The 26,892-nt window shown below is 52.6% G+C and overlaps 2 protein-coding genes across 6 annotated transcripts in view; both read right to left on the reverse strand.

The window, feature by feature from the left end:
• Window positions 1-317: 317 nt before the first annotated feature.
• Window positions 318-17,216, reverse strand: CNNM3 (cyclin and CBS domain divalent metal cation transport mediator 3). 3 transcript variants are annotated; one of them, XR_015725138.1, is made up of 9 exons: window positions 15,814-17,214; window positions 9,049-9,192; window positions 7,899-8,048; window positions 7,363-7,532; window positions 7,065-7,161; window positions 6,628-6,761; window positions 6,050-6,188; window positions 3,325-3,424; window positions 318-2,775 (listed from the first exon to the last, which is right to left on the reverse strand). XR_015725138.1 is itself a non-coding variant. In XM_087863343.1 (8 exons), exons 1-8 carry the CDS (start codon window positions 17,168-17,170, stop codon window positions 2,711-2,713), a joined length of 2,256 nt encoding a protein of 751 aa, XP_087719469.1. In that variant the 5' UTR covers window positions 17,171-17,214; the 3' UTR covers window positions 318-2,710. The 3 variants fall into 3 exon arrangements, 2 of the variants coding, with proteins under 2 accessions (XP_087719469.1, XP_087719468.1); XM_087863343.1 differs by lacking the exon at window positions 3,325-3,424; XM_087863342.1 differs by lacking the exons at window positions 318-2,775; window positions 3,325-3,424 and adding an exon at window positions 3,440-4,137 and having other exon boundaries at window positions 15,814-17,216.
• Window positions 17,217-19,874: 2,658 nt separating this feature from the next.
• The window catches only part of CNNM4 (cyclin and CBS domain divalent metal cation transport mediator 4), a 36,525-nt gene continuing 29,507 nt past the window's right edge, over window positions 19,875-26,892 (reverse strand). For 2 of the 3 annotated variants that reach the window (XM_045771571.2, XM_045771570.2), the window contains 2 exons: window positions 23,384-23,565; window positions 19,875-23,090 (listed from right to left, as the gene is read on the reverse strand). In XM_045771571.2, coding sequence (XP_045627527.1) covers window positions 22,893-23,090; window positions 23,384-23,565 — 380 coding nt within the window. In that variant the 3' untranslated portion in view covers window positions 19,875-22,892. The other variant, XM_045771572.2, reaches the window with a different exon arrangement.

Consider the following 26,892-nt stretch of genomic DNA (forward strand, 5'->3'; position numbering starts at 1 on the left):
GATCTCCCACAAAAGCAGCACATGAAAAGATACACACTAGCCATTGTGCTAATACAACGGGAAACCACAAGATCTCTCTACACACCTTCCAGAATGGCTAAAAATAAAAAATGGTGACACCACCAAATGCTGGTGAGGATTTAGAGAAACTGGATCACTCACACGTCGCTGGGGGCGGGGGGGGGCGCGTAAAACCGTACAGCTACTCCACAGGCACGTGGCAGTTTCTTTCAAAAACAAACTACACAGCGGCCACACAACTTAGCAATTGTATTACTGGACCTTTACCTCAGAAAACCCACGTTAACACAAAAACCTGTAAGGAATGTTCATAGCAGCTTTATTGGAACAGCCAAAAACCAGAAACCACCCAGATGTCCTTCAACGGGACAGTGAGTCTATCGAGGAATACTACGCAGCAATCAAAAGGAATGAACTATTGACACACGCAACAACCTGGACGCATCTCTGGAATATTCTGCTGAGCGAAAAAAGCCAGTCCCAAATGGTCACATATTGTATGACCCCACTTACAGAACATTCTTGAAATGACAAATTAGTGGTTGCCAGGGACTAGGGATGGAAGCCCGGGGGAGGGGGGGGGTGTCTGTGGCTCTAATGCGGCGCTCCGAGGGAGGTCCTTGTGGTGGCGGCACAGCTCTTCGTCAAGAGGGCCGTGGCAGCTACACAAATCTACCTAGGAGGACAGAACTACCACCCGCATGGTGCCAGTGTCAGCTTTGCGGTTCTGATACTGTGTTCTGTGTGAGAGCAACCGCTGAGGAAAACTGGGTGAAGGGTCCCTCTAGCCTGCAACTTCCTACGATTCTGTAATTGTTTCAAAATAAAAAGTTAGAAAAAAGCAAGCAATAACTCTAAATGAAACTTGGTATCCTGGATCGGATCCTGCAACAGAAAAAGGACATTACTGGAAAAACTGGTGAGATCCAAATAAAGTCTGTAATTTAGTTAACAGGTTTGTGCCAATGTTAATTTTTTTAGTTCTGATAGATGTACCAGGTTATGTAACATGTTTAACATTAGGGGACGCTGGGTGAAGGGTATATGGAATCCTTCTGTGACTCTAAAATTGTTTCAGAGGCTCCTGGCTGGCTCAGTAGAGCACACGACTCTTGACCTCAGGGTTGGGAGGTCAAGCCCCATGTTGGGTGTGGACCTTACTTTGCGGGGGGGGGGGGGGGGGGGAATATATTTTTTTTTTAATTAAAACTGTTTCAAAAAATAAAATCCTGATGCCCAGATCAATTAAATCAGGCTCCCTGGAAGACAGGGCCCCAGGTATCAGTATTTTTCAATTTGCCAGGGATTCTAACATGCAGCCAAGGTTAAGAACCACTGTTCTGGAGAGAGATGATTGTAAAGTATGTTTCCCACCTGGGTTTGCTCTTAGAGTTCCTTGGGAAGTTTCTAAGTGAGCATGCCATTGTTCTTTGGCCTTCATTCCCACCGGTCCCAGATAAGGGACCCAAATTCCTTTGAAAAAGGTTCCAGAAATCCTCCTCCCTCCCTATCCAATCTGCAATCCTGCATCTCTGTGACGCCCCAGTTTCTACACAGTTGAAGAACTGTAGAAGGTCAATATGGGCAAACCAGAAGAAAAACATAAATGCCTTCTTGTTCCCCATTCTCTAAAACCCCATAGCTGAGAAGAGCAAAAAAGCAAAGAGGTGAAATGTTTCAGAGATACAAGAAAAACTGGTGTTTTTGTTTTTTTGTGTGTTTTGGTTTTTTTTAAAGAAAGGGGATGAGGGCCTACCTGCTCCATTACCAACCCTTCCCTCCCTTGGTGCTCTCCGTGCAAATGCCAGCCATCCAGCTCTCCACGGAGGCCTAGAAGAAGGTCTAATGGCTGGTTCCTCTCCCTGGGATCCAGCAACCAAGAAGGGATTAGGGGCAGCACACCCCTTCCTCCCATGTATGACCTCTGTTCTTCAAACACAGAAGTGACAATACTGTTAGTGGCAACTAAGCAAGACAGGCAGGGAGGCAGGAGGAGGCCTCCGCAGTGCCACCGGGGGCCAGCTTGCTCGCTCAGGGCTCTGAGCGCAGGGCTCAGAGAAGCAACCTCCACAGGAGGGAGCAGGACAGTGGGACATACTGGGGCGGGGGGGGGGGGGGTCATCGAGCTTCAAGGTTCAGCACATGGGACAGGCTGGGACGTGTGCTCTGAAACATGGCATTGTAAGGGAAGCCAAATAGTTCACTGTGGCCAAGGATGTGAACCCCCAGCCAAAACCAGTGCTCCTGGTTTGCTCAGAAAGTGCTGCCGGCAGCAGAAGGTTGCAAATTGAAAGCGAAGCGAGTACAGGTCACAGCCCCGTAAAGGCAGTAATCGTGCACTCACATCATGGCTTGGCCCAAAGAGGTATAAATACACTGCACTGTCGTCACAGGGAGAAGGCTGGGTCCTGGGGACCGGAGATGACAGTGTCCTTTTCATTCCCTTCAGAAGCAGGCCTGGAGGGCTGTGCCCCAACTGACCCCCATTTCCGAAAGGAGGGTAACGGCCTGCTGAAGGCTCCTGGCACTGAGGTCTGGTTCTGAGGACAGCCCAGGACCCACATCTATAAGGGCCATCTAAAACGTGGCCTGGAGGAGATGGGGACAGGCTGACAGGACGCTACTCCTCGGCTCTCCAGTTCCCCACGTGCTTGTCCATTCCCCAGACCTGGGGCTGCCTGGCAAGCAATTAAACCCCTGGGTTCCGCCCAGGGCTCTCCTCCGCTGGGAGGCCAGGTCTGCTGTGGTTGGGCCCTAGAGGAGAGAGGGAAAGGAGAATTACTATCAAAGCAAGGGAAGGAAGCAGGTCCCATCAAAACCAAGTATCATAATTCTCTTAGGACAGGAAGGGGCTGGCAAAGCAGAGAAGCCCCAAGACACCTCAGTGTCAAGGCAGAGCCGGCAGTGAGCAGTCAGGACAATGGTCAGGCTAAACTCCACCTCCCAAGAGAAAACCACTGGGAGGAGGGCTGCATCACTGAGAGACAGGAAAGCAGGGCCGGTGGTTTCTGCTCACAGGAGGCCAAGGCCATAAAACTGGGCGAGAGGAGCCTGCCCTGGACACGAAAGCCCCCGCGCTGGAAGCAAGGTTTAGTTTCCACCATAAGCAGGTTATTTTATGAGCCCGCCCGTCTTCCAGAAACATGAAATGGAAAGTAGCAATGAAGGACAGGAAGGGCCCCCTCACCACCCACCCCCGGAGAAACACCTCTCTGTCTGGGGGCAGCAGTGTCCAGGGCTCCTCCTGGCAGCTAGAGGGCTGGGGAAGGAAAGCAAAGAGAAAGTGAAAGGGAAGATATTTACCTTGGGTGTTTTCTGAAAACAAAAAATGCTCACTAGTCCACAGTCAATTATCAACTGCAGTTTCCAAATGTGCCAAAGAGGGAAAGGTCTACGGGGAAGGCTAGAGAGAGCAGAGGGGAGAGAGACAAGAGGAGACCAGCTGTGCAGCTGCGCCGGCAGGGCCGCTCGGCTTGGGCAACCCCACGGGCAGGCTGGGGGATGGGCGGGGGTGGGGGGGCCGGGGGGGAGTGTGCCCCCCCGAGGCCCGCGGCTCAGAACCAGAGGGAGCAGGAAGTGCGGTGTCTGGAGCGGACTCTCCCCTGGAAATCAGCTCTGGGAATGGCCACTGTGCGGGAGTTTACCCCGAGTCTGACATGACAGGCCAGGGGTCAGGAAACTTTCTGTAAAGGGCCAATATTTTTAGGTTTGCAGGTCACAGTCCCCGTGGCAACGACTCAGCTCCCCTGTCGCAGCCGAAGGCAGCCACATACGATCCACAAACAAACGGGCAGGGTCCGATAGGGCTTTACCGGCCCCAGCAGCTGGCCAGTCTGCCGATCCCTGCTGCAGGCAGTTAGAAATCTTCCAAGCACCTCAATCAAGGCGCTTCTCTGCCATCGAATCTCGTGCCAGAGTCAATCGGGGGATGGTTCTGGTCTGCACTATTTAAGCAAGGTCCCTGGTGACATCCCCACGTGTGCAGCGACACGCAGCTCTCTTGGGGGGCAGTGAAGGGCCACCCAACAGAGATGAGCCACAGCAAGACCTCGGGGCTGAGGCAGGGAGCAGGAAGACAGCAGGCGCGCCTCACTGGGAACAGACGTCCGGCCACATCTGGGGGAAAACCAACATCATGGCAACAGACCAGGGATGGTAACACGCTACGGTCAGCGTGATGGCGCCTCGGACAAACCTCACTGGCTACGACGCTGCCCCTGTGCAGAGCGGGTCAGCCGTCCCAGAAGGAAAAGGACACGCGGAGCCACTGCGGCTCACGGTTTCCCCGCTTCCCCAAAGTAGAGCGTTCCCATGAAATCTTCTGTAAGTCAGCACGGCAGAACGCGAAGAAACAATTACTGTTTCGTGAGCAAATCTCCTCTCTGGAGTTCTTTCAGTTAGTGAAAACGGGCACGAACATAAATCTTTGGTAAAAGCAACATGGCGCGAAGCGAACTTTCAGGGGATACCTGTGTCCTCAGAGGGCTGCCCAATAAAGCCAAAAAAGGGCTTTAAAAACCCTGCATGTATAGTAACAGATGAAATGAAGAAAAAAACATCGTTCTTAGATTTAAGTCTATACCCTGACTAGAACACAAGCATCTGAGTAAGCAGATGACGCCAGAGAAGGTTCACATTGAAAAACCGAAAATCAAATGCACCCATTTTGAAAAAACATAAACATACGGGCTTTTGAGGCTCAAGTCTAACGTGCTGGCGTGAATGAGTGGCATCTCACGAAAGAACAGAATGTGACAGCAGGTAAACACAGAACGGTGACCAGCCCTGAAAGGTAGGACACCACCTTCTCAGTACACATTCCCGAGAAAGGCGCGAAAAGGCCCGGATCCCGGGTTGCAGCAGCACGCCTCGAGCTGGGGCCCTTCTACCAACGCACAGAGATGGAGCGCTCGGGCACGGGGCGAGGCTTCCTGTCCCCCGCACCTGCCCGTCACCTCTCAGGAAGCATCCATCATGAAACCGCGCTCATGTTCTCAAGTGTAGGTCTAAGTAACCAGAGCTGTTCCCTGTGAGACACCAAAGCCCAGGGCCCAGGGGCACGCACAGGCTGTAAGCCAGAGCGCCTAGTCTCTCACTGCTTTGGGTTCTTCATCTGTAAAACGGGCCTAACAACCACCACCCCTGAAAATGGAGACGTTTCCTTAGGTGAGTGAGGATGAGCAAAGCTCCTAGCACACAGCCAGGGAGCCAGTGTTCCAGAGAGCTCGGGGTCCCCACTTCAGAGTGCCCAGGGCAGCCGACAGCCTGCAGTTCCTTCCACAGGCCTCTCTGGAAGCCAGGCCCACTCCCCCAAGACCACCCAGCCCTCGAGTGTATCTCTGACCCCAATTTAGGAGCTCAATCGGAATAAAAGTACCTTCCTGAGTAATAAGGACAAGAAAGTTCTCTAACTTTTTAGCACTCCTACCCAAAGCCCACTCTCCACAGGCTCCTTTTTCTTTTCCCTCCTTACACTCTGCAACGCAGGGTTTGCTAGCCCACACCCCATCCCACATCGCAAAGTCCATGTCTTCCAACGTGATCTTCTGGCTCACAGTGGAACCCTAGATGTGAAGGGCATGCCTTAAATATTAGCTTGACTTGACCAAACATCTCAACAGGTGCCCTTCTCAGCTTCTGGGATGGCGTCCACCAGCCGACCACCCTCTGAGCCGGGCCCACTGGTAACCTCACCCTAATCCTAACTGACCAAGAGTGTCTGAACTGGATCTTACTCCCATTTAGCAACTACTCTCTAATTAAGTCAACCCATCCTCGCAGGTTCTCCAGAGAAAATGCTGACTGAACGTACTTTCAGTGTCAGCTGGTCTGTAGCGCGGTGCCATCGGAGCTATTTAGAACGGTGAAAAGAGAAAAAGGAAAGGATGGGCAGAAGAGGGGACAACGGAAGAGGAACGCAAGGCGGAGTGAGGGCACAGAGAGTGTGTGTGGGAGCAGCAAGGACCAGCACAGGACACGCGCGCCCTCTGGGCCGCCACACCGGGGGATGCGGCCCTGCCGGGCTCACCTGCTGCCGTGGCTGTCTTGTCACCGAGGAGCCTGGTCTGGCTGCCTGGGATGACCTGGAGGTCTGCGTTCTCCGGGGACTGTGGCAGGTTCTGGGCTCGAGTAGCCAGGAGTGCGTTGAGGTACTGCAGCCGCGTGACCTGCAGGACAGAAAGCATTCCCAGGCACGGGCAACTGTGAAGCTGGACGGAGAAAGTGAGGTCCAAGCAGCTCACACGTCTCCCTTCTGCCCACAAGCACCAGAACCAGGTGACAGCGTCATGCTCAGCAGGACCAAGAAAAATGAAGACTTTAAGCCAGCTAAGAGCAGAAAAGAACGATCAAGCAGTGTCTTTAAGATCTCAAAAGGAAAGTGGGTGCACAGCCCCAATGACAGGACTAGACTGCCAGCAGTCAGAGGGGCCTCCAGGAGCCAAGGCTGTCTGTCCTTCAGAGCAAGTAACGCGTCTTGCTCCGGGAAGTCTGAGAGAGACTCAAGCAGAACTTACTCTTAACCCATACAAACTTGAGGCTGGCTGGTTTAGCCCCTTGGGAACACAAAGCTGGCTAACAGCACCAATAAGCAGCCCCGACAGTCACCTTAATGAGCTGCAGGTCAGAGAGGGCCCTCACGGTGTAGTCAGGACAGTACGCAGACCAGCGGGCGCCATCGGCTGGCTCGGGCTGCAGGTCGTGGCGGATGGACTGGAGCGAAGACACCGGGGACTGGTGACCTATCAGAAGGAACAGTCAGTGGTGTCTCTGGTGGGGACAACTGCACCGCCCCGGAGATCCACCCCACAGATCACTCTGGAGAGGGAACATGGCTACAAACAGAGAAGGACCAAAAGCACACTTCCTCCTGGGAGAGGCTTGGCCGGGGTAGGAGCGAGCAACAGGGATGAGGCCCAAAGAAACGCTGCCCCTTCCTTCGACAGCCCAGAGAGGACAAAAGCCAGCCCAGAACCCTGGGCCCCGGGGAGCCCCAGCCCGGCAGCCAAGCCCAGCCCTGCCCTCCAGGAGGGGCTGCAGCTCACCCGAGGACGGTGCTGTCAAGGCAGACACGCCGTAGTAGGTGAAGGCCCCGTTCTCGAACTTCAGGCCCTCTTTCCCGATCTCCACCTCAACCCTGCCCTGGGAGGTGTAGGGAAAGGGAGGAAGGAGGGGCAGGGAGAGAAACAGATGTGGACAGATTACCTTTCCTGCCAGGAGAGAGCACAAGGAGAAAGCACCAACCCCCACTGTTCAGGGGCTGTGGGCGTGGATGATGCGCCCTCTCTGACCCTTCCCTACTTTCTGAGCAAGTGGGAGGCTCCAGGCTGGGCTCCCAGTTACCTGCAGGATGAGAACGAAATAGTCCACCGGCTGGCTGCGCTGGTACAGGTAATGGTGTGCAGCCAGGCGGTCGCTCTCGTCAAACCTCACTTCCTGGTTGACGCTGGGATGCTTCAGCAGGTGCAGCAGGACCTTCTCGGAGATGCGCAGGGGGCTGAACACATCCACCTCTGCCCCGTGGTGGGAAAAAGGGACAGTGTCCACCGGGCCCAGAGCGGCCTGCACAACCACACCCGACTCCTGCTGCCCCCCGAGCCAGGGCACCTCCCCAACACGAGAGAACCGGCAGGCCACACACCCGCCTGCCGTGGCTCGCCGGAGGTGGTGCCAGCCCGGCTTCAGCGCTCGGCCACCTGGCAGGGAGGAGCCGCCCCTCAGGTGCCCCGAGATGCTGCCGGGGCTGGAGAGAAGCAGAGAAGTCCTCCGGATACTCTCCCCCTCACTGGGAATGAGGGCACTCAGTGTCCGCCCTGGCGTCCTCCTGCTCACTGCACGGTGAGCAAGAGAGCAAAGAAAAGGCCCACCGCTCCCCTCACCTCGGGACAGGAAGCGCTGGGTGGCCAAGAGCAGCTGAGGTGAGATTTTCACTTTATATTCATCGTCAGACACCTTGAACAGGGAGAATTCCTCTTTCCGCCGGAGAGGGGCACTCAGAGGAGCAGGCTTCTTCCTCGCCGTGGCATCCCCTGGGATGGGGAGAAGGCCCACTGAGACAACAGCAGCCCTCCCATCAGTACGACCAAACCAAGGCACGTTGGCAAGGCCTGGGGGTTCGGGGGGGGGAGCAACAGAGCCCCTGAGATACGCCCTTGGCACTGCTGCCTTGCTGGGGCCGGGCGGCCACTCCAGCACGGAGTAAACCTGCTACTCAGGACAGAGGGGACAGGCGCGCATTCCAGCTCTGCCCTGAGGCAGCATGGAAAGGGACTGCTCCTCTCCTCGGAGTGGGGAAGGTGGAATACTGACAGGACAGCAAGAGGCGTCATCGGTCATTAAGAGACCCCTCATCAGAAAGCACGTCTCTGCAGATGACAGGTGCCACAGAGCCGCAGCTAACCTGACGTCCCCAGGCCTACGGCAGTCTGAGAAACCGAGCTAAAAAGGCTGCATTTTGGGGACAGACGTGTGGGCAAAGCAATTCACTTGATAGCAAACAGAGGTGGGGGGCTCAGTGTCCCAGGTGTGCATGTGAGGCCCCAGCCCTCAAGTACGGGCTGTGCCTGCCCTGCAGACCTCGGCCATCCTCCTAAGAGGCCGACACCTCTAAGACATCGTCGCAGGCCCCAGGATCTTCTGTTTTGGAAAGAACCTATCAGCAGTAAAGAATGGGATTGAGGAGAGGCTTCTGGAATGTAGAAAAGAACATGAGAAAGCCAAAGGGCCAAGGAAGACGGGGAGCCTGGGAAAGGCCCATAAAGGGCAGAGCCCCCATCTGTGCCGGGGAGACCAGAGGCAGCCAGAGCCCCAGGCAGATACGGTGGCTGCAAAGGCCCCGCAGGGCCGCAGCGGCTCCGCTTCCAGGCACAGGTGTGGCCCCCTCACAGGCCCGGCTAGGTAACAGCTCTGACTGGAGATGCAGCCTTGTTTCAGCAACGCAGAGACCCGCTGTCCTCCGAGGCACGCCACGAATCTCAGCAGGCTTGAAGGACCAGCTGAGATGGAACGCTGCCAGGAGTCAAGACTCACGGTAGTCCTCAGACTCGTCCAGGATCTCAGACTTGATGATCTCCTCAATGACGTCCTCCAGCGTGACCAGGCCCAGCACCTCGTAGAAGGGGTCACCTTCACCCTCGTTGTTCACCTTCTGCACGATGGCCAGGTGCGACTTCCCTGGGGGAGGGGACACTCAGATTACAGCTGGCCGGGGCCTCCCATTTTGCCTAGTCCTGCCTGGTTCAAGCTCACCAGAGTGACAGGAGCTGACATCTCTGTTCCCACAAGGTACCGGGCCCCAGTGAGACCCTTCCCAAGTTCTTACCTAAGACTCTCAACACGCTCGTGAGGAGGAGCCTCCCTTTATACATGAGGACCCTAAATCTCAGGCACACGGCCACCCAGGCAGGGGCAGAGCGGAGTCAGCCTCGGGGCTACAGGAACATGGTTTAGACCAGAACAGACGCAGCACAGCTGCACGCACAAGGGCCCCGACTCCCGAAGCATGGGCTCCCCGGGGATAGTCTAAATGGGGGACGCAGAGGGGCCACCCAGGGACTCTCTTGGGCAAGTTTCCCCAATTCTGAAAGCTGTCCTTTATTTCCAGAAGTCAAGGTCTATGCAAGTCATCCAGGGGGAAGATGATAAATGGTGAGTGGCCAATCAGAGCCCAGACTGTGCGGGAGGAAGGGCAGCAGCCTGGAACCATTCACCTTCCCCTCCTTTAGGTGGGCTTCCTATCTGTTTGTCTGATAAAGAAACGGAAGGCTGAACAAAGCCCAAGGCTCAGAGTGCTGGGGAATGTTGAGAAAACTTCAAGAATTGACTCCGCTTTTCATCTATGAAACTTTACACCTGTCCTAAAGAAACAGAATGCAAACTATATATGTAATTTTACATTTCTGAGTAGCCACGTTAAAAAAAAAAAAAAAAAGACACAAGTGAAATTAATTGGTAACATACTGTAATGAACCCACTATAGCCCTCAGTATTACTTTAACCTGCAATCAATATAAAAATATTAAAACAGGGGCACCTGGGTGGCTCAGTCGGTTAAGCGTCCAATTCTTGATTTCAACTCAGTTCATGATCTTAGGGTCACAAGATCAAGCCCCACATCAGGCTCCGCACTCAGGGTGGAGTCTGCTTGAGATTCTCTCTCCCTCTCCTCTACCCACCCCCAGCACACTCTCTCTCTCAAATAGAATCCAAAAAAATTAAAAATATTAATAAAACAGGGGCACCTGGCTGGCTCAGTTGGTAGAGCATGTGACTCTTGATCTTGGGGCTGTTAAGTTCGAGCCCCATGTTGGATGTAAGAGATTAAAAACCTTAAAAAAATTAATTTAAAATTTTTACAAATTAAAACCCATTTTCCTTTTTTGTACTGTCTTTGAAGTCTGGTGTGTGTTAGGCACTTCCAGCACATCTCAGTTCAGCCCAGCTGCCTTTCAACCACATGTGGGCATGGCCGGGGTTGCGCAGGTCTAGGATATGAACTCGGAGAAACTCATCTCAGCCATGCCCTTCATTACTAGTGAAAAAAGTTTTGTGTAAAAGCAAGCCTGGATCCAGAGTATTTGCTTCAAGAATCTTCTGGTAAAGCGGAAAGCCAACATCACTTCTTTGGGTCAATCATACCTTGGGTTTACACACCTTGGGTTTAGTTACAGTGTAGTGACTGGAGTTCAAAAGCACATTCTCTCCAAGTCTGTCTGGCACGCTCTGCCTCATTCTTTCAGCATCCACGCCCCACCCCCCAGCATCAGGTGCAGGAAGACCTCTGCTCCAAATTTAGATAAAGTGAAAAGGTCCAGTCAACCAAAAGCTATTATTATTAATGGACCACTGGCCAAATGATCAAGAAAGGAATGAGGCAGGGGCGCCTGGCTGGCTCAGTCGGTGGAGCGTGCAACTCTTGATCTCAGGGTCATGAGTTCGGGCCCCCACGCTGGGTGTGAGGATGACTTAAAAATAAAATTAAAAAAAAAAAAAAGAGGGAATGAGGCTATAGAAAAGAAAAAGAACACATTTACTGTATTTCATCAAATCGAAGATGCCATCAACTGTGAGACACATCCTGATCGCGGACATGCTGACATACAGAAAACAATGCCCCTGTGACTGAAGAAATGCGGCATGTGGTGCTGAGTGCTGGCCACTAAGTGCTCCATTCATTTCCTAAGTTACTGGGAACAGAGTATTATTTCCATTTACAGTCTGCAGAGAAAACTGAGGCTAAGAGAGCTTCAGTGACTCACCCAAGAGCAAAACTGACACTTGAACCCAGGCAGCTGGCTCCTGAAACTGGTTTTTTGTTTTTGTTTTTTAAGATTTTATTTATTTATTTGACAGAGAGGGAGAGACCATGAGCAGGGGGGAGCAAGGCGAGAGGGAGAAGCAGACTCCCCGCTGAGCAGGGAGCCCGATGCAGGACTCAATCCCAGGACGCTGGGATCATGACCTGAGCCGAAGGTAGATGCTTAACTGACTAAGCCACCCAGGTGCCCCTGAATCCATTCTCTTAACCATCATATTCAACTCACTTTCACTGGAGAGGAATAGACCAAATCTTAGGAGACCCTCCCCTCCGGGTGAGTTACACTGGGCAAGGCACTGTCTAGCACAGGGGCCCTTCTAAAGAAAAGTATTGTTCTCCAGGATGCTCCAACATCCTTGATCCCAACATCTTTAAATTTTGTCTAAAATTAAAGGCAGAAATGACGACACTGTCTTCCCCCTTTCCAGGAGAAAAAGGCCAGGGGTCCCCGAGAACTACCTGCTCATTCCTGCTGAGACAGAAGTACTGAATGAGGAACAGCACCATTTCCAGAAGCTTCCCACCTCTGGGTATCTGTGCTGGGAATGGCTCCCACCAGCAGACAGGAATCATTTCTATGAGATCCAAGTCGGCCCCCTCACGTGATACTAATCTGTTAGACCAGATGAGGAAGTCGACACTGGACACACAATTTTGGTCAGATTCTGGGAACCAAAGCCCAGGTTCTAGATGGCCATCTAAGAGCAGAGAGAACCCATTTCGGCTCCATTGTTCCAGAATGCCAGCCCCCTTGGTAGGTTACGCCTAGAATAGGCTAACTTCTCCCTTACTTTCCAACTCCTGGGAGACAAGTTTCTCAGTGACCTGCCACATAGGATGACTGCACGACAAACAGACGAAAGCAGAGCCCCTGGAAGGTCCCCCGACACAGTGGCCACGTGATTTCATCTCAAGACAGAATGTCTGAGGGGTTCAGACGGCAACTAAGAAAAAGCAACAGGGGTACACAGAGAACGGGCAGCTGGAGGGATTAAAGTTAACTGATCTGATAGGATAAAATGCTCTGAAAATGCACAGGCCCCTGGCTGGCTGAGTGGAAACACTAACGGGCCCCAGGACAGGTGCCTCCAGGCTCTCCCTGAGCTCAGAGCCTCAGGGAAGGGGCAGATGGCGCATCTTACCAGCATCGACCAGAAAGCCCTGAAAAGGCTCTACGGAGTTTTAGTTAGCAGGCTCGAATGCACTCGTAAATTATACAGATGCTAGAGAACTCTTCCATATGCCTAATTTCTAGGATATTTGTAAAAATGCAGATGGAGTTTAAATTCCTCTGCCTTCCTTTTATTTTTTTTTAGAGTTATTTATTTATGTGAGAGAGCACGTGCGCACAAGCAGGGGGAGGGGCAGAGAGACAGGAAAAGCAGAGTCCCCGCTGAGCAAGGAGCCTGATGCAAGGCTCCATCCCAGGACCCCAAGATCATGACCTGATCCAAAGGAGATGCTTCACCGACTGAGCCCCCCAGGCGCCAACCCCCCTTTATTTTGTAAAGCAACTGTCAGAATATGTCCTAGGAGAAAAGTGCTAGGCTAACATTCCCCACAGCAGGTCTGACTCTTTTCAGAATCGTGGGGAATCCTTCGTCTTCTGACAATGAACCAGAACTCGGTTGGTTTAAAGCAGAGATTCTGAAAAGCTCATGCATCCTAATTCCTCCTTTGGTTGAATGTCCTTGAATATTCTCATTGGGGGGGTTGACAAAGACGTCGGGATTAAAAGCTTTAAAGAAAATACACATTATTTATTACAGCTCCAGAACACACTCTCTTCCTGGTAATGTTTGCCCAAAATATTCGGGATCATCTCAAGTCTGCACACTAACTAAGGAGCACCTCACCAGAGAAGGTGCCTCTCCCAGACTATAAAGTTCCAAAACAGACAGTGCTTTGAAGAGATGAAAGGAACGGGGCCTAGCATGGCAGCTGCCAAGATGCCAAGGACTCAGCTTCAGGAAATTCAGAGGGCACCACCACCTCACACACTTGGCAGAGACACGGGAAGGGAACTGATTTCTAAAACCTCAGGTGCCATAAAGGCTGCAATATGCCCTTTGTTCATAAGCAGAATGAAGAAAGGGGTTAAGCTAAAAAGGATTTTAATGAGGAAAAACATATACCTGCCAAAGGAGTGCACTGCAAAGATTAGCAGAGAAAGGCTCCAGGATGTCAGAGGAAAGACGAAGCCAATTTGCCCCTGAGAATGGCCCTCACTTGTCAGGGGTGGAGGGAGGTGAGGATGACTGAGGAGCTCCCCATCCAACCTCCGGGTTCCCCAGAGCTGCTCCAAGGCCACCCACCCTCCCAGAACAGGAGCAGCCTAGACCATGGGCCTTCTCTCCCGACCGGCTCCGGCAACATTTAAACCCAAAGCCACTCAACTTACCATCTTAAACCGAAGAGCATAAGGCCCCCTCCCCTGCCAGTCCTCTCCCAGCCACTGCTCTCTGGCTTCCGCTCTGCAGTCATACCTCATGGGAGGCCCATCTACTTCGGCTGTCACGTCTCATTCACTCCCCCATCACCCCACGCTGGGGGAGCACCAAATCTGCTCTTGCAAAGATCAAGGGTATCCTGGCTGTTGAATCCAAATGACATGATGCTGGCCTCTCCTGATCATTCGCCTTCCCTTGGTAAGTGGTCTCTTCTAGGGCATTCTGAACTTCTGGGTCTCCTCCTAGCAGCTCTCCTCTGCTACCCTCCACCCCTTACACGCTTGTGCCCTCAGGTGTTTCAGCTTTCTGCGCCACACCTGTGGCTTGAGGGGCCACTTCTTTACCAACAACCAGATCTTTACTTCCTGCTTAGGTCTTAAACTCGTGTTTCTCATCAACTGGTAGAGTCCGCCTCTGGGGCCCAGAACAAACTCACCTGTGTCACCCCCGCCACCAGGATGACCTCCCTTCTCTGTAGGTGCTCCGCCTCAAGGAAGGGCAACACCACCCCCAAGCCAGAAACCCAGGCTTCACCCTTGGCTCCTCTCTCTCGCCCCACAAAGCCTCCTCAGCTAACCACAAAGCCCTCTCAATTCCACCTCCCAAAACCCTCCTGGATCTCCTCTCCAGGTCCGCCGCTGAACACCTGTGTACAGCTACCACCATTTCTTTGCTGGACCTGCTACCCACTGGTCTCCGTACCCGTCAGTGCTCAAAGTCAGCGCCCCGGAGAGCAAGTCCAGCCTTCCCAGGGTCTCAAGCAGGGAGGTGGCAGGGGCAGGACGGAACCCTCCTCGGGCACTCCAGGGCCGGGGGTGGTGGCCACCGCGCCACAAGAACCTCACACTGCCTGTAAAGCTACAGGGGCCCAGATGGAGTACTCACCAGCAGAGGTCTGGCCCCCACCCCAGGCTCCCCTTCCCAGAGAGGGGCTGCACAGTCACCTTCTGGGGGAAACAGCTAAGAGCTAACACTCTAGCAGAGCAGTCAGAGCCACACAGCAAAGCCTCTCACCCAATCCTCAGGTGCAGTAAGGCCAGTAACTGCCTAACTTTTCAACACCCAAACCATGACTGATTACTCAACACCCCTGCGGCCTGGGGCCAGGAGCCTTCACAGCTGCCAGGAAGATCAGGGGCTCCGCTCTCTTCCAGCCTCACGTTATGCTGCCTTTTGGGTCAAGCCCAGCCAGAGTCCCGGGGTGTCCCCTATGCTCATCCTGCAGGAGTTCAGGGGTGAGAAGCCGGGCTGGCAGATAAGGGGCAGCCAAGCTCTGGGGAGCATACCCAAGCCTGACAATGAAAAGGACTGCAAGAGGAACCCACACCTTCACACTTGGAGGCTGGGTCTCCATTTTTAGAGTTGCTCAGATAACCAAGGTGAAAGGAGAGGGTGAACTGTGGAGTTAAGGGACACCCTGCCACACCTTAGTCAGTGTTAGAAAAGAGGAAGTTAAAAGAAAAAAAAAAAAAGAAAGAAAGAAAGGGAAGACTAACTCAGCATCCATAAAGTTGCAGCTGATGAAATCAAAGTGGAAGTGTCTTCCACACCTGCAGAAAATCAGGTATCATTCCTTCTTCTGTTATCAGCAAGGCAGCAGCCCATGAAAGACCTTAATAATCCCTTGAAACGTCACAGGCCCAGCTAACCTGATGTTATGTGTGCAGGTGAAAACCTCCAGGTGTCTGGAGACTATCCTCTTTTCTATGTTCTTTTAGTTTCCATTTAAGAATTTAGACCTGTTACAAAGCCAAAGCCCATAAAAATTACCTTAAAAGAAAAAGCTGGTGGGTTAGAGTCAATCGGGCCTACCAGGAAAAGGGGGATTTTGCTTTCTACAGCGCTCTGAAAGACACAGCCTTTAAATATTTCAAAAGATCACATAACTGTGAGGCCATCATCTAAAAGGGCATTCGGAGGGACCTCCGTAAGGATAGGGCCCTTTCCTCGAGGCTTCCATAAATCCCCACCTTTTTTCCAGCGGAGAGCGCTGGCGTTCGTGTCCCCTCCCCGATGTCCCGACGTTACCTCGTTTGAACTCCTCCAGGACAGCGTCCAGCTTGGTGTCGTTGAAGACGAAGTGGAGCGGATGGTTGTAGAAGCGGGTGATGGTGCTGAGCGGCGTGCAGTCTTCCGGATCCACGAAGGCCAAGTCCTTGAGGTAGAGCATGTCCACGATGTTGGACCGCTCCTCCTCGTACACTGGGATGCGCGTGTGGCCGCTCTGCATGATGCTGGCCAGGACGCCGAAGTCCAGCACGGCGCTGGCGTCCAGCATGAAGCAGTCCTCGAGTGGCGTGAGTACGTCCTCCACCGTCCGGCAGCGCAGCACGCCCTTGCTGAGATCGCTGTAGGGGTCGCCGCCGCCGCGGGCCAGCTCCAGCACGCGCTCGCGGAGCCTTCCAGGCCGCGCCGCCAGCTCCAGCAACTGGCCCACGGGCAGCGCCACCGGCAGGGTCAGCAGCACAGCCAGGCGGCTGAGGAGCAGCGCGCGCGGCGCCAGCGCCAACGCCCAGCGCCCGCTCACGGCGGCCGGCACCACTTCGCCCACCAGGAACACGAGCCCGGCGCTGCCCAGCACGGCGGGCACGGCGCGCTGTCCGGCTGCACGGTACAGCAGCACCGCCAGCGCCGCCTGCGCCAGGCTGGCCAGTAGCAACAGCGCGCCCAGGGCGCAGCCCGCCCAGCGCCGCGCGGGCTCTAGGCGCCGCGCCGCCGCACGCTCGGCCTCCGAGCCGCTCTCGCGCAGCACCTGCACCTCGGCGGGCGCCAGCGCCAGCGCGCTCAGCTGCAGGCCCCGCGCCAGCGCCGCCAGCGCCAGCAGCCCCGCCGCCCCCAGGCCCAGCGCCCAGGGCGGCGCCGCCTCCTCCGCTGCCGCGCCGCCTGGCTCCACGCGCACCGCCAACAGCGCCGAATGCGGGCGCACGGCCTCCGCGCGCAGGCGCAACAACGCGCTCCACTCGCCCGCGGGGGCCGCAGCCTCCTGGGCCGCCGAGCCGCCGGGATCCCCGCGCACCGCCAGCAGCGCCGAGTGCGGGCGCGCGGCCTCGGCGCGCAGGCGCAGCAGTGCGCGCCACTCGCCCGTGGGGGCCGCCGCCTCCTCGGGCGCCGCGGTCGGCCCGCCCTCGGGGCAGCCCGCCCCCTCGGGGGCCACCCAGGACCAAGAGCTGTTGGCTAAGCCGGAGCCGAAGAGGCGCAGACGGAAGGTAGCCTCCGGTGCCGCCCGCACCTCTCCTCCGCGCTCCCACCCCGCGTCCGCAGCTCCGTCCTCCTCCAGACAGACGCCCAACACTCGCGGGCCCGACGCCGCCTCTGCGGCGGCGTTGCCCAGGCACAGCGCGGCGAGCAACCAGCCTAGACGACCCGCCGCCGCCGCCGCCGCCATCGCCTGCTGCCCCCTCTCGGCCTCCCGCGCAGCCTACCCCTCCGCCTCCCCCGGACCAATCGTCGCTAGCCTTGGCGCCTCCTCCGCCAATAGGCGGCGGACGAGGGCGGGCCCCAGGGTCGGACTAGGCTGCGCCGGGGAGTAAACAAGCGGCGGCGCGATCCCGGGGCGGGCCGGGGGCGTGGGGCTCTCGGCTCCGCGGGGCTCGGCCGTGACTCCCAGGGCGAGAAGTGGCCAGCGCCTGGACGCGCGGAGCGGCGAGCCGGGCGTCCAGTTCCCACAGGCCGTGCCGGCGCACCCGGAGGCCGCACTTGTGCTCCGGGAAGTCCCTGACTCAGGGCGCGGAGCGGTGCGGCTTGCAGGCAGAGATTTCAAGTGTGTGGCAGACGTACCGTTTCTTAGGGAAGGGCCCCGTGAACCACTGGCCTAGGGACAAGGAGAGCCAAAAGAACGGTGACCGAACGTTGGGAAGCTCAAGTTTCTTGAAGATTGCGCCTGACCGTGCTATAGGTCTGGGGACGTCAGACACAGCCCTTAGCCTTCAAGGAATATGCATTCCTGCCAGGGAGAACGATGGTAATTATGTAAACACACGAAATCACCACCTCATTGGACCCTCATAGCTGCTTTCACAGGAGAAAAAGTGAAGGATGACTTCGCATGGATGGATTTCAACACGACCTGCCTAATACCCTGGTCACCATCCCAGCCACGTTAGCAGAGGGCAGCTCTGTCAGAAATTACCGTGACCTGGTCACTCCACTTCTAGCAGATAATCCTTGGGAAACCATTTCCTCGGGAACGACAAGAACTACTCAAGAGGATCCTTACTAGAGAGTTATTTTAGAAGACAATATGGTTCCTTGACAGGATGGAATGTTTTTCACCCATTGTGTACGATCTCTATATGATTGGAAGGAAATAGACAAACTGAACAAGGCTTTTCTACAGGGATCCAGATTGTTTTTGTATTTTCTTTACATTTTTATGTATTTTCAAATTACCTAACAAAAGTAGACTTTTGATAAGGGTGCTCGTATACATGTCTTTTAAAATCTTCATAAGGCATCTATGGAAATACATTTGCTAGGTCATGAAAGTAATAAAAAGTATAGGCACTGTGGCCACAATTAAGTAAAATGTGTGGAAGGCAATGTGCAAAAATGAGCAAATCCATGGCAAATGACCAAAAGAAAAAATACTTTGTGGAAAAACTCTTCAAAGGATGCTAAGAATGTCTCTTCAACATTGTAAATTCAGCGCTGTGAGTAGGCCAACCAAATCTCCATGTTTTCAGTTTTTATCTAGAGGGTGCTATATGCGTTACTGCAGATTACAGAATAAGCCACCAGCAGAAGCAATAATGACACTTCTGAGCCTTTCCACTGATCAGCATGCCTCCTTTGAAGAAAAAAAAACTATGGATTCAGCCCCTTTAGTTCACACTTCCATCTCCAAGTCCAGGTAAAATGCTGACATTGAAATAGAATGGACGACATACTTGAAAGTTATGTGCCTGAAAAATTATTAATTAGCAAAGAACAGTTCCAGAGCAAAAACAGGAAAAACTCCTTATGGATCTGGTCTTAGGTGCCCTTGGAAAACAACTGATAATTCGTTTTTTGGAGAAAATCTTTGGGTAGGACAATTGGATTGCACTTGGAAACACAAATGGTCATTTAAACTGTGGATACCCAAAAACAAAGAATCCAGTAGGGCGAGGCTGTTCAAGGAGCAATTTTCTCTTAACAATAGAGGCCTCAACAGTTCTTCTCCAGCTTCTTTCTTCATTGGCTCTGCGCCATTTTTTACCCTCATCCCCTGGGTTGTCATTGCATCAATGGAGACACATGCCACTTGACCTTCAGGTCCCTCATTGACCTCCCTGGGCTATTTTCCTTATTGCTCATTTGGTTCAAGACATTTCCAGCTCATCTAAATATTTGGAGTTTTAAACTCATAACTATTGTGACTTCACTGGCTAACCTGCTTATTTCTCAAGTCTGCAAGTGTTACTTACTCCAGCTGGTATTCCTCAACCATCTTGACTAGGTTGGGTCAAGGTTATGGGAGCAATGTGCTCTTCCCTAATAGCATCCAGTACTTACCTTTTTGTAACACCCATTCATTCGTTCATTCATTCAACAAGTATTTCCTGCATTGAGTGCCTGCAATGTACCATGTACCATTGGGAATGAGAAAGGCCCTGCCCTGCCAGAGCTTAGGTTCTAGCGTGGGAACAACAGACAATCTATAAATCCTCATTTTAATATCTGACAACAAGTGCTATGGAGAAAAACAAAGGAAGATGAGGAAATGGACAGAGGGATTGGGGCCATGCTGTTTTTGATGCGCCAACCAGGGAAGTCTTCTCCAAGGAGGTGACATTTGAACGGAAGCTTAGATGAAGTGGGGGGTGAGCCTCATGAAGACTTGGGAGAAGAGTGTTCCATGTGGAGGAGACATGAAATCAAAAGGTCCTGGTGTGACTGTCTCCCTCAGAGACTCTTCCTCACTACACTCACTGAGGGGTTGGGGGCACCTGGCATGTAGCAGGGGCTTACCCATGTGGAGACCATATGGTCAGATGAAATTTATTCTCATGTCCACCTGTACACCAGCTTTTGCATCTGTTATTTTATCTGCAATGGCCTTTTTTCTCCCTAAGTGCATCCCTTTTTTTAAACATTAGCCCCAATTTGTCTGCTCTGGTAAGCCTGGCTTGCTTGGGCCCCTGCCCTAGCACATTTGATCACACACCGTAGCCACAGGACCTATGGGCACCGCACGAGTCTGCACAGCAGACACCTCAGGAGTGGATGCAGTGACGTGACTCTCAGGTGGGCTCTTCAGGGGCTGAGCTGTCCAACTTTGAGACCACCGCCAGCTCACGAGCAAAAACAAAAAGGCAACTGCATGTTATGAAACAAGGCGATCACACTGTTGGATCAAGCTCCCTTCTCCACCCCCCAGTGGGGAGAGGAGGGGCCATCTGCCTCCTCCAGTACCTGCAGGCAGAAGACTATGGTGTCCATTTTTACAAATTCCTAATTGTGGCAGTTGAGCACACTTGCCCCGTCCATCTAACAGCAGCTGCCACTCTCTAGCTCCTGGGACAACAGCCTTGATTATATATATTTTGTAAATTTCATTTCTGCTTCCTTTTTACTGTTACACAGTCCCAGAATACTTGCCCCTTGCCCTGTCATAGGTGACAGCCAACCACAGCCACTATCTCTATGACAGGTACTGAATACTGACAGAACTCACACAGGCAAACTGTAGACTCACCAAGACTTCATATTTCATTTTTTATTACCAATCAAAAATAAATTCCATATATTGTTTAGCAAATATTATCATTGTCTTGTGACAAAAGACACAAGAGTCATAACAACAAAACTCCCCGAGAGTCAAACTCATAACAATGCCAAAATAAATCACAAAAATATACAAATTAAAATCTTATGCAAAATAAATATGAGTTATTCGCTACGGTGGCTGTGACTTGCCTACCCATTTGGAGGCCATTTGCAACTGTCTCCCTCACATGGGAAGACACGCGGGGGTGGGTCAGTTCCAGGGTACGGCTCGGCCCAGGAACCAGAGGTTGGAATAGGAAGTGAAAAATTGCACTGGGAGGAGGAAGTCATCGGACCAGTAATATTTGGAAATAATTATGACCCTCTGCAAGAAGTGATTGTAAGTGGGGAAAGGGAGGGGTTGAGGGACCATCTGTTGGTAGTAACTGTGTGTGCAAAGAGGTAGCTGTGGGAGTGTGTGCACCTGCTCCTTTTACTTCACACACTCACTTGGTTCAGGCCAATGGGGTCTGCTCCACCTGGCACTCAGATCTCTCAGGAACACAGCTTTGCAAGCTCCCGTGTGGACTCAGAAAGCAAGCTGCTCCTGTAGAAAACTGAGGGGTTTCCCCCAACAGGGAATAAAAGCACTGGTGTTCTTTTTCCTCATGACTGAGAACCCATGGGTGTCACCACCTTCTCTCCAGACTTGGGGGAATAAATTCTGTGACTAGGGAAGACTTCAGAACTGGCCAGGGGCAAGTATAGTTGGTGCAGACACCTTCTGGTCCCAAGAGTTAGGATTCTCCAGGCACCTGAAGAACAGAGCACTTGGGGTGACAGAAGTCACTGGCTGAGGAGAGGGTCAATAAATACTACTTAGGTGGAAGGTGTGCAGAGTCTCCCTCGCCTGATCTTGGGCCCCCAGCAACTGTTCCACCCGACAAAAGGGCCAACGTGGCCCTTAGTCCCACAGCCTCCCCAACAGTGGCAAGCCTGGAGCTCTGCAGCAGGGCCTCATTCAGCCCAAGGCAAAGGCCCTGGGGCAGAATTTCATGTGGGGGTGGAGCTCTCAGGACCCAGTACCACTAGCTTCAGCAAAGGCCAGGATGACAACTCAGGCTAGGATTACAAAGATGGGGGAAACAGGGCTGCCAGCTGTGTGCCTTTTAGGTGGAAACCTCCTTTCCTGGGTTTTATAAGTGTGTGAACAAGGTTGGATAAGCCTCAGTCACAGAGGAAAGGGCATGAAGAATCTGCTTAGGTGGGCTTCCTATCTGTCCTATTGTCCTCAATCCCCAAGAGGCAATGGGGTTTGGGGATGAGAAGGAGGGAGTCTGGAAAGAGGGGCTTCATAGGTCAGTGACTGACACTTGACTTTCACTGTGGGGTGGGAAGGGGGATGGTCTTAATTGCTAACAACACAGATGCCCGTGACCAGATTCCCTCCTGGAACTGAAAGGAGTATCTCAGACAAGTCACCCATAACGTGGATGTTCTCCCACCTAGGGGGAAACCTTTGGTGAAAGTAAGGGCAGGGCCTGGGGAGCAGGAGTAAGCAATCTTAAAGGTGTGAGACCCCGCTTAACACTCTGAGTCAAACCAGGAGAGACAGGGGTGAGCACAGTCCTCAGCCTAGCCCAACTCACCAGGAGAGCCCATCAGCAGAGTTCTAGGAAATTCCAGGATCCAGCGGTTGATAGGAGTAGGTATGCTCCTCTCTGTAGCTGGGAGTACCATGTCCCTCATCACAGTTACCCAGAATCCCTCAGCCTCAGCGACGTCAGACAAGCCTCAGTGCATGTGTCCAGGCAGTTGTTCTCAGCGCTATTTGGTTCTTTGCTTCCTGGAAGGAACTGTCTTCCTCCCAAGAGAAAACCTTCCTCCGGCGGGCCTCTGGGATACCATCTCTGGAGGAGGAGGAGGAGGAGGAAGAGGAGGAGGAGGAAGAGTGGGCTCCCTGAGTCAGGGACATAAGCCAGAAGGTCATGACTGGGAGCAGATTATGGCTATTGCTTCCCGGGGTGAGAAACCCTACCCCTTTTAATTAAAGTTTTTGTGGAAAAAAAAAATTTGTTTTAAATAAAGTTCCTTAACCCTGTCTTCCCTTCCCCATTCCTTTCCCCAAACAATATTTAAAAAGAGGAGCAGTGAGCTTAGTTCGGAAATTCTCTCAGTAAAAAACAGCCTTGCTCATGGTAGCTGGCCCACTGCCCTGCCAGTCCAGGGCCGGGCAGCTGCTACTCTGGAGCTATTCAGAGGTCCCTGTCAGAGGCCAGAACTCCCCACACTCTAGGGGCCATCTGGCTACTCAGTTAGACAGGCTATTTGCACCCCTTCTGGCCTAAAAGGCTCCTATCTTCATGTGGGCCCACTGGGGAGACCCCCGCGGGGCTGGCGGGGGGCCCCGGGCCCTCCTGTCAGATGGCGCTCTCATGGGAGGCTTTGTGCAGCAAAGAGTTGCGCTCATTGAGAAGAGTTGTGGTCTCATCTACCACGGGCAGCTCGGACTTCCCGGCTAAGTTCTCCGTGCAGATGGTGCAGCCATCCAGGGGAAACTGAGGGCAGTTCTCCATGCGTGAGGCCAGCAGCCCATTCTGGTACTGCTGTCGAGTGATCTGGAGGAGGAAAGGATGAGGTTCACACAGAGCTGGGCCTGAGGGGCAAACCGTGTAAGACCCGGGGAAACAATGCTAGCCAGGGTTGGGGCTGGGAGTCCAGAAGAGAGGACGTGACGAGCCGGAAAAAGTGAGGAGCAAGAATAAGGAGGACACCCATCTCGGGTCTGGGCCCTCTGTGCTGTGTGTGGCGGATGAAAGAAAGAAGTTGCTGATTCCCAAGGCAGAGGGATCCAATGCCCAGGACGAGGAAGACAGCGCTGCCCTGAGACGGAGACATGGGAAGCACTCACCTTAATGTACTGGAGGTCCATGAGCGCCCGCACACTGAAGTCGGAGATGTACTGGCCCAGGATGGAGCTGCCAAACTGGTTGGTGCTGCCCGCCAAGGTGGCTGTGCTCGTGAGATCCGTGTGGTCCGGGTAACTAAGGGAGGCCGAGCGGCTGAGGGTGGTGGGGTGGGACGGGGAGTGGTCTGTGGGGAGAGACACATGGTCAGGCCAGGACCCCCGGTGCCCCTCACAGCCTGTTGTCTAACCTGTCCCACGGACACATGGCAGTGGGGCCCCCACTGGAACGGAACAGTTCTTAAGGACAAACAAGCCCCGACTGCAGAAGGTCTGACCTCATCAAAGCAAATGAGTTAGTTTGTTTAGAGGTGTTGTGCAATAAGTATTAAAAAGCCTACCAAAGCAGAAAACAAAAACCAAAGACACAATATTTATGTCTGCAGAACCCCTCATTTCCCCAACAACTCATCGGGTCAAGGGCAACACAATGATTACCCCGCCACGGGGGATCAGGCACGGTCCTTGTCTCCATAGCAGCTTGTATCAAGGGACATACACTGCATTCTTTTAAATTATACTAATAGGAAGAACATACAGTTTGTACCCTCTCACGACGCATCCGCACTGACCTCTCAACATGACGCCCTATTCACATCTTAACATGCTTGTAAGAGGTAAAAGTGTGTTCTGCACATGACCCGTTTTGTGTGGAAGAGTCCTGCCCACTCGTGTCTGCTGGCCCCATCAGTCTGACAAGGGGGACAGGGGCAGCAGGTCCCTCTCACAGGAGCCTAGAGCTCCCAGAGCTCCAGGCCTCTCGCACCAGCGGTTTCCTGCAGCCTGGTCCAAGTCCCCTGCTCCGAGGCAAAGCCTGGGGGGTAGTGGTGCAGACGCCTAGTCCCCCAGGGTCAACAAGGACTCTGTGCAGCCCATTGCAAAGAACGGGGCATGACTCAGTCGCAAATGAGGAAGGAACAGACTCCTTACTTTCAGAAAGGGACTGTACCCACAGCATGCATCATGAGTTCTTACTTAGAGAACACTTAGAAAACAACGAAACGCACAAAGAAGTTAACTGTGAAGGCATGCTGGCTTCTTTTAAACAAACAGGAAGTGGACTAGGCTTATTTACTTAGTTGAGCACTTAAGTTACTAACTAACTACTAAGTTAGCTATTCTAACCAACAGCTCGGTGAAGAGAGCAAACATTATGAGTCCGGGTGACTGAATGACCAACACAGCTTTCACTGAGACTGACCCGAGTACTACTCGGTCTTTGAGCTTCATTCCTGAAACTAGGAGCACAGAGTCTGGATAGTCTGTGACCGGACAGTGCACAACCATTAGAGGGTCGTGTGTGTGTCACTTACCCTAACTTAAGTAACACCTCTGATTAAGGTCTAGGAAAGAAGCACCGATACTATGGGTATTACCTAATATTTCACATTAACCATTTGGATGATGGAGTGCTTTTAATTAATGCTCATTAACACTCCAGAAACTGAAATTAAAAACAACACAAATTAGTGACATGGCCTTCTAAAAACTGAGGCCCTAAAAAGAAATACGCCAAAATACAAAACGTCTGTTTCTGAATAATGAAATTATGACACTTCTTAATTTTCTTTCTTTTTTTTTTTTTAAGATTTTACTTATTTATTTTAGATGCAGAGAGAGACAGCGCTAGTAGGAGGGGCAGAGGGAGAGAGAGAATCTTAAGCAGACTCCACACTGAGCGTGGAGCCCAACGCAGAGCTTGATCCCAGGACTCTGAGACCATGACCTGAGCTGAAACCAAGAGTCGGTCGCTTAATCAACTCTGCCACCAGGCACCCCAATACTTAATTTTCCTAAGACTTTTTCCCTTTTCTCAATTTTCTAAATAAGCTATGTTGCTTTTGTGATTGAAACAGAACAATAAGGGGGTGCCTGGCTGGCTTAGGCTGTGGAGTGTGTGACTCTCCATCTCGGGGTTGTGAGTTCAAGCCCCACACTGGGTGTGAAGATTACTTAAAAATAAAATCTGGGGCGCGCTGGTGCCTCAGTTGGTTAAGAATATGACTCCTGATTTCAGCTCAGGTCATGATGTCAGGGTCATGAGATCGAGCCCCGCGTCAGGCTCCACGCTGGATATGGAGCCGGCTCAAGATTCTCTTTCTCCCTCTCCCTCTGCCCTTCCCCTGCGCTCGCTCACTCCCTCTCTCAAAAATATAAAAATTAATTAAAATCTTAAAAAAATGAAACAGAATAATAAATACGTAAAAACGACAGGGGTGTTTTGACTTGGCAATTCCATTTCTGAAAGGATATCCTAAGGACATAATCTCAAACACAGAGAAAGTTTTTTCATAAAGAGGTTTGCATCATGGTGTTATTCAGAACACAGACCCCAATGACTGTACATAAGGGGGATAAAAATGAAGGCACGTGGGGGGCGCCTGGATGGCACAGCGGTTGAACATCTGCCTTCGGCTCAGGGCATGATCCCGGCGTTCTGGGATCGAGCCCCACATCAGGCTCCTCCGCTATGAGCCTGCTTCTTCCTCTCCCACTCCCCCTGTTTGTGTTCCCTCTCTCGCTGGCTGTCTCTATCTCTGTCGAATTAAAAAAAAAAAAAAATCTTAAAAAAAAAAAATGAAGGCACGTGTGCTTGGGGGAACACTGTATGGCTCGAACAAGAGAGCTGATGGAAAAGCATCTCTGTTCCTCTATTAGATCAGAACAGCAGGACCCAAGCCATGGAAGCATAAACTCCGGGCCAGTATGGAACAAGAGCAAGTACAGAAGAGAAAAGGGGGCTGAGGTGTTGGCCAAGGAGGACCAACATGGTCCACAGAATCACCCACTCGAAGGCTGTTAGCAGCTTCCCACTTCCTATCACAACCAAAAGCTGGCTGTCTGAAAGGGATGAGTGACTTCTAAGTCACCTTTTTACTTTTTTTTTTTTTAAGAGAATCAAAAGAAAAGTTTGTTTTGGGACAGTTGAGAGGGAGAAAAACCCTGCTGTAATGAAGATAAAATGGGAAATGATGGACTCTGGTTTTCAGGACCGTCGGGGCCTCAGGAGCTTCTATAAGGTACACACCGAGACTGGAGCTCAAAGGCACTTGTAAATGCTCTTAACGTCCTCCAGGGCTCACCAGGCCAGGCCAGAATTCTGATGGGGAGACCAGCACCTTCTGCCACCCTCCGCTGCCTCCATATAAGTGGGATGGGAGTCCCGTGAACTGATTGAGTCAACCGACACAGTTTCCAGTGAGCCTGGGATAAGGCCTAGGACTGTGACATATCAAAGGCCAGAAACCGCATGTGGCATTGGGCCTTTTCCTCAATACTTTCCAATTGGAATGTCACACTTCAGCTGTAATCGAGAAAAAACAAATAAAAATTGAGCTCTAACCGAACATTTCACACCCATTCTCTCACTGTTCCTGACAATTCTAAGAAGTGGGCACATGTATTGTTCCCATTACACAAGAGGGAACAAAAGACTGAGAGGAAGTCAGCTCCCG

Source organism: Ursus americanus, chromosome 7 (genome assembly GCF_024610735.1).
Source record: "Ursus americanus isolate L20-20 chromosome 7, mUrsAme1.1.p, whole genome shotgun sequence".
Classification (NCBI taxonomy): Eukaryota; Metazoa; Chordata; class Mammalia; order Carnivora; family Ursidae; genus Ursus; species Ursus americanus.

Coding starts and splice junctions, on each gene's coding strand:
- CNNM3 (XM_087863342.1), bottom strand. CDS start 17,170: ATGGCGGCGGCGGCGGCGGCGGGTCGTCTAGGCTGGTTGCTCGCCGCG. Junction 7,533..7,898: donor CCAGCGCTTCCTGTCCCGAG/GTGAGGGGAGCG, acceptor ACCACGGGGCAG/AGGTGGATGTGTTCAGCCCC. Junction 6,762..7,064: donor CTTGACAGCACCGTCCTCGG/GTGAGCTGCAGC, acceptor TCCTTCTGATAG/GTCACCAGTCCCCGGTGTCT.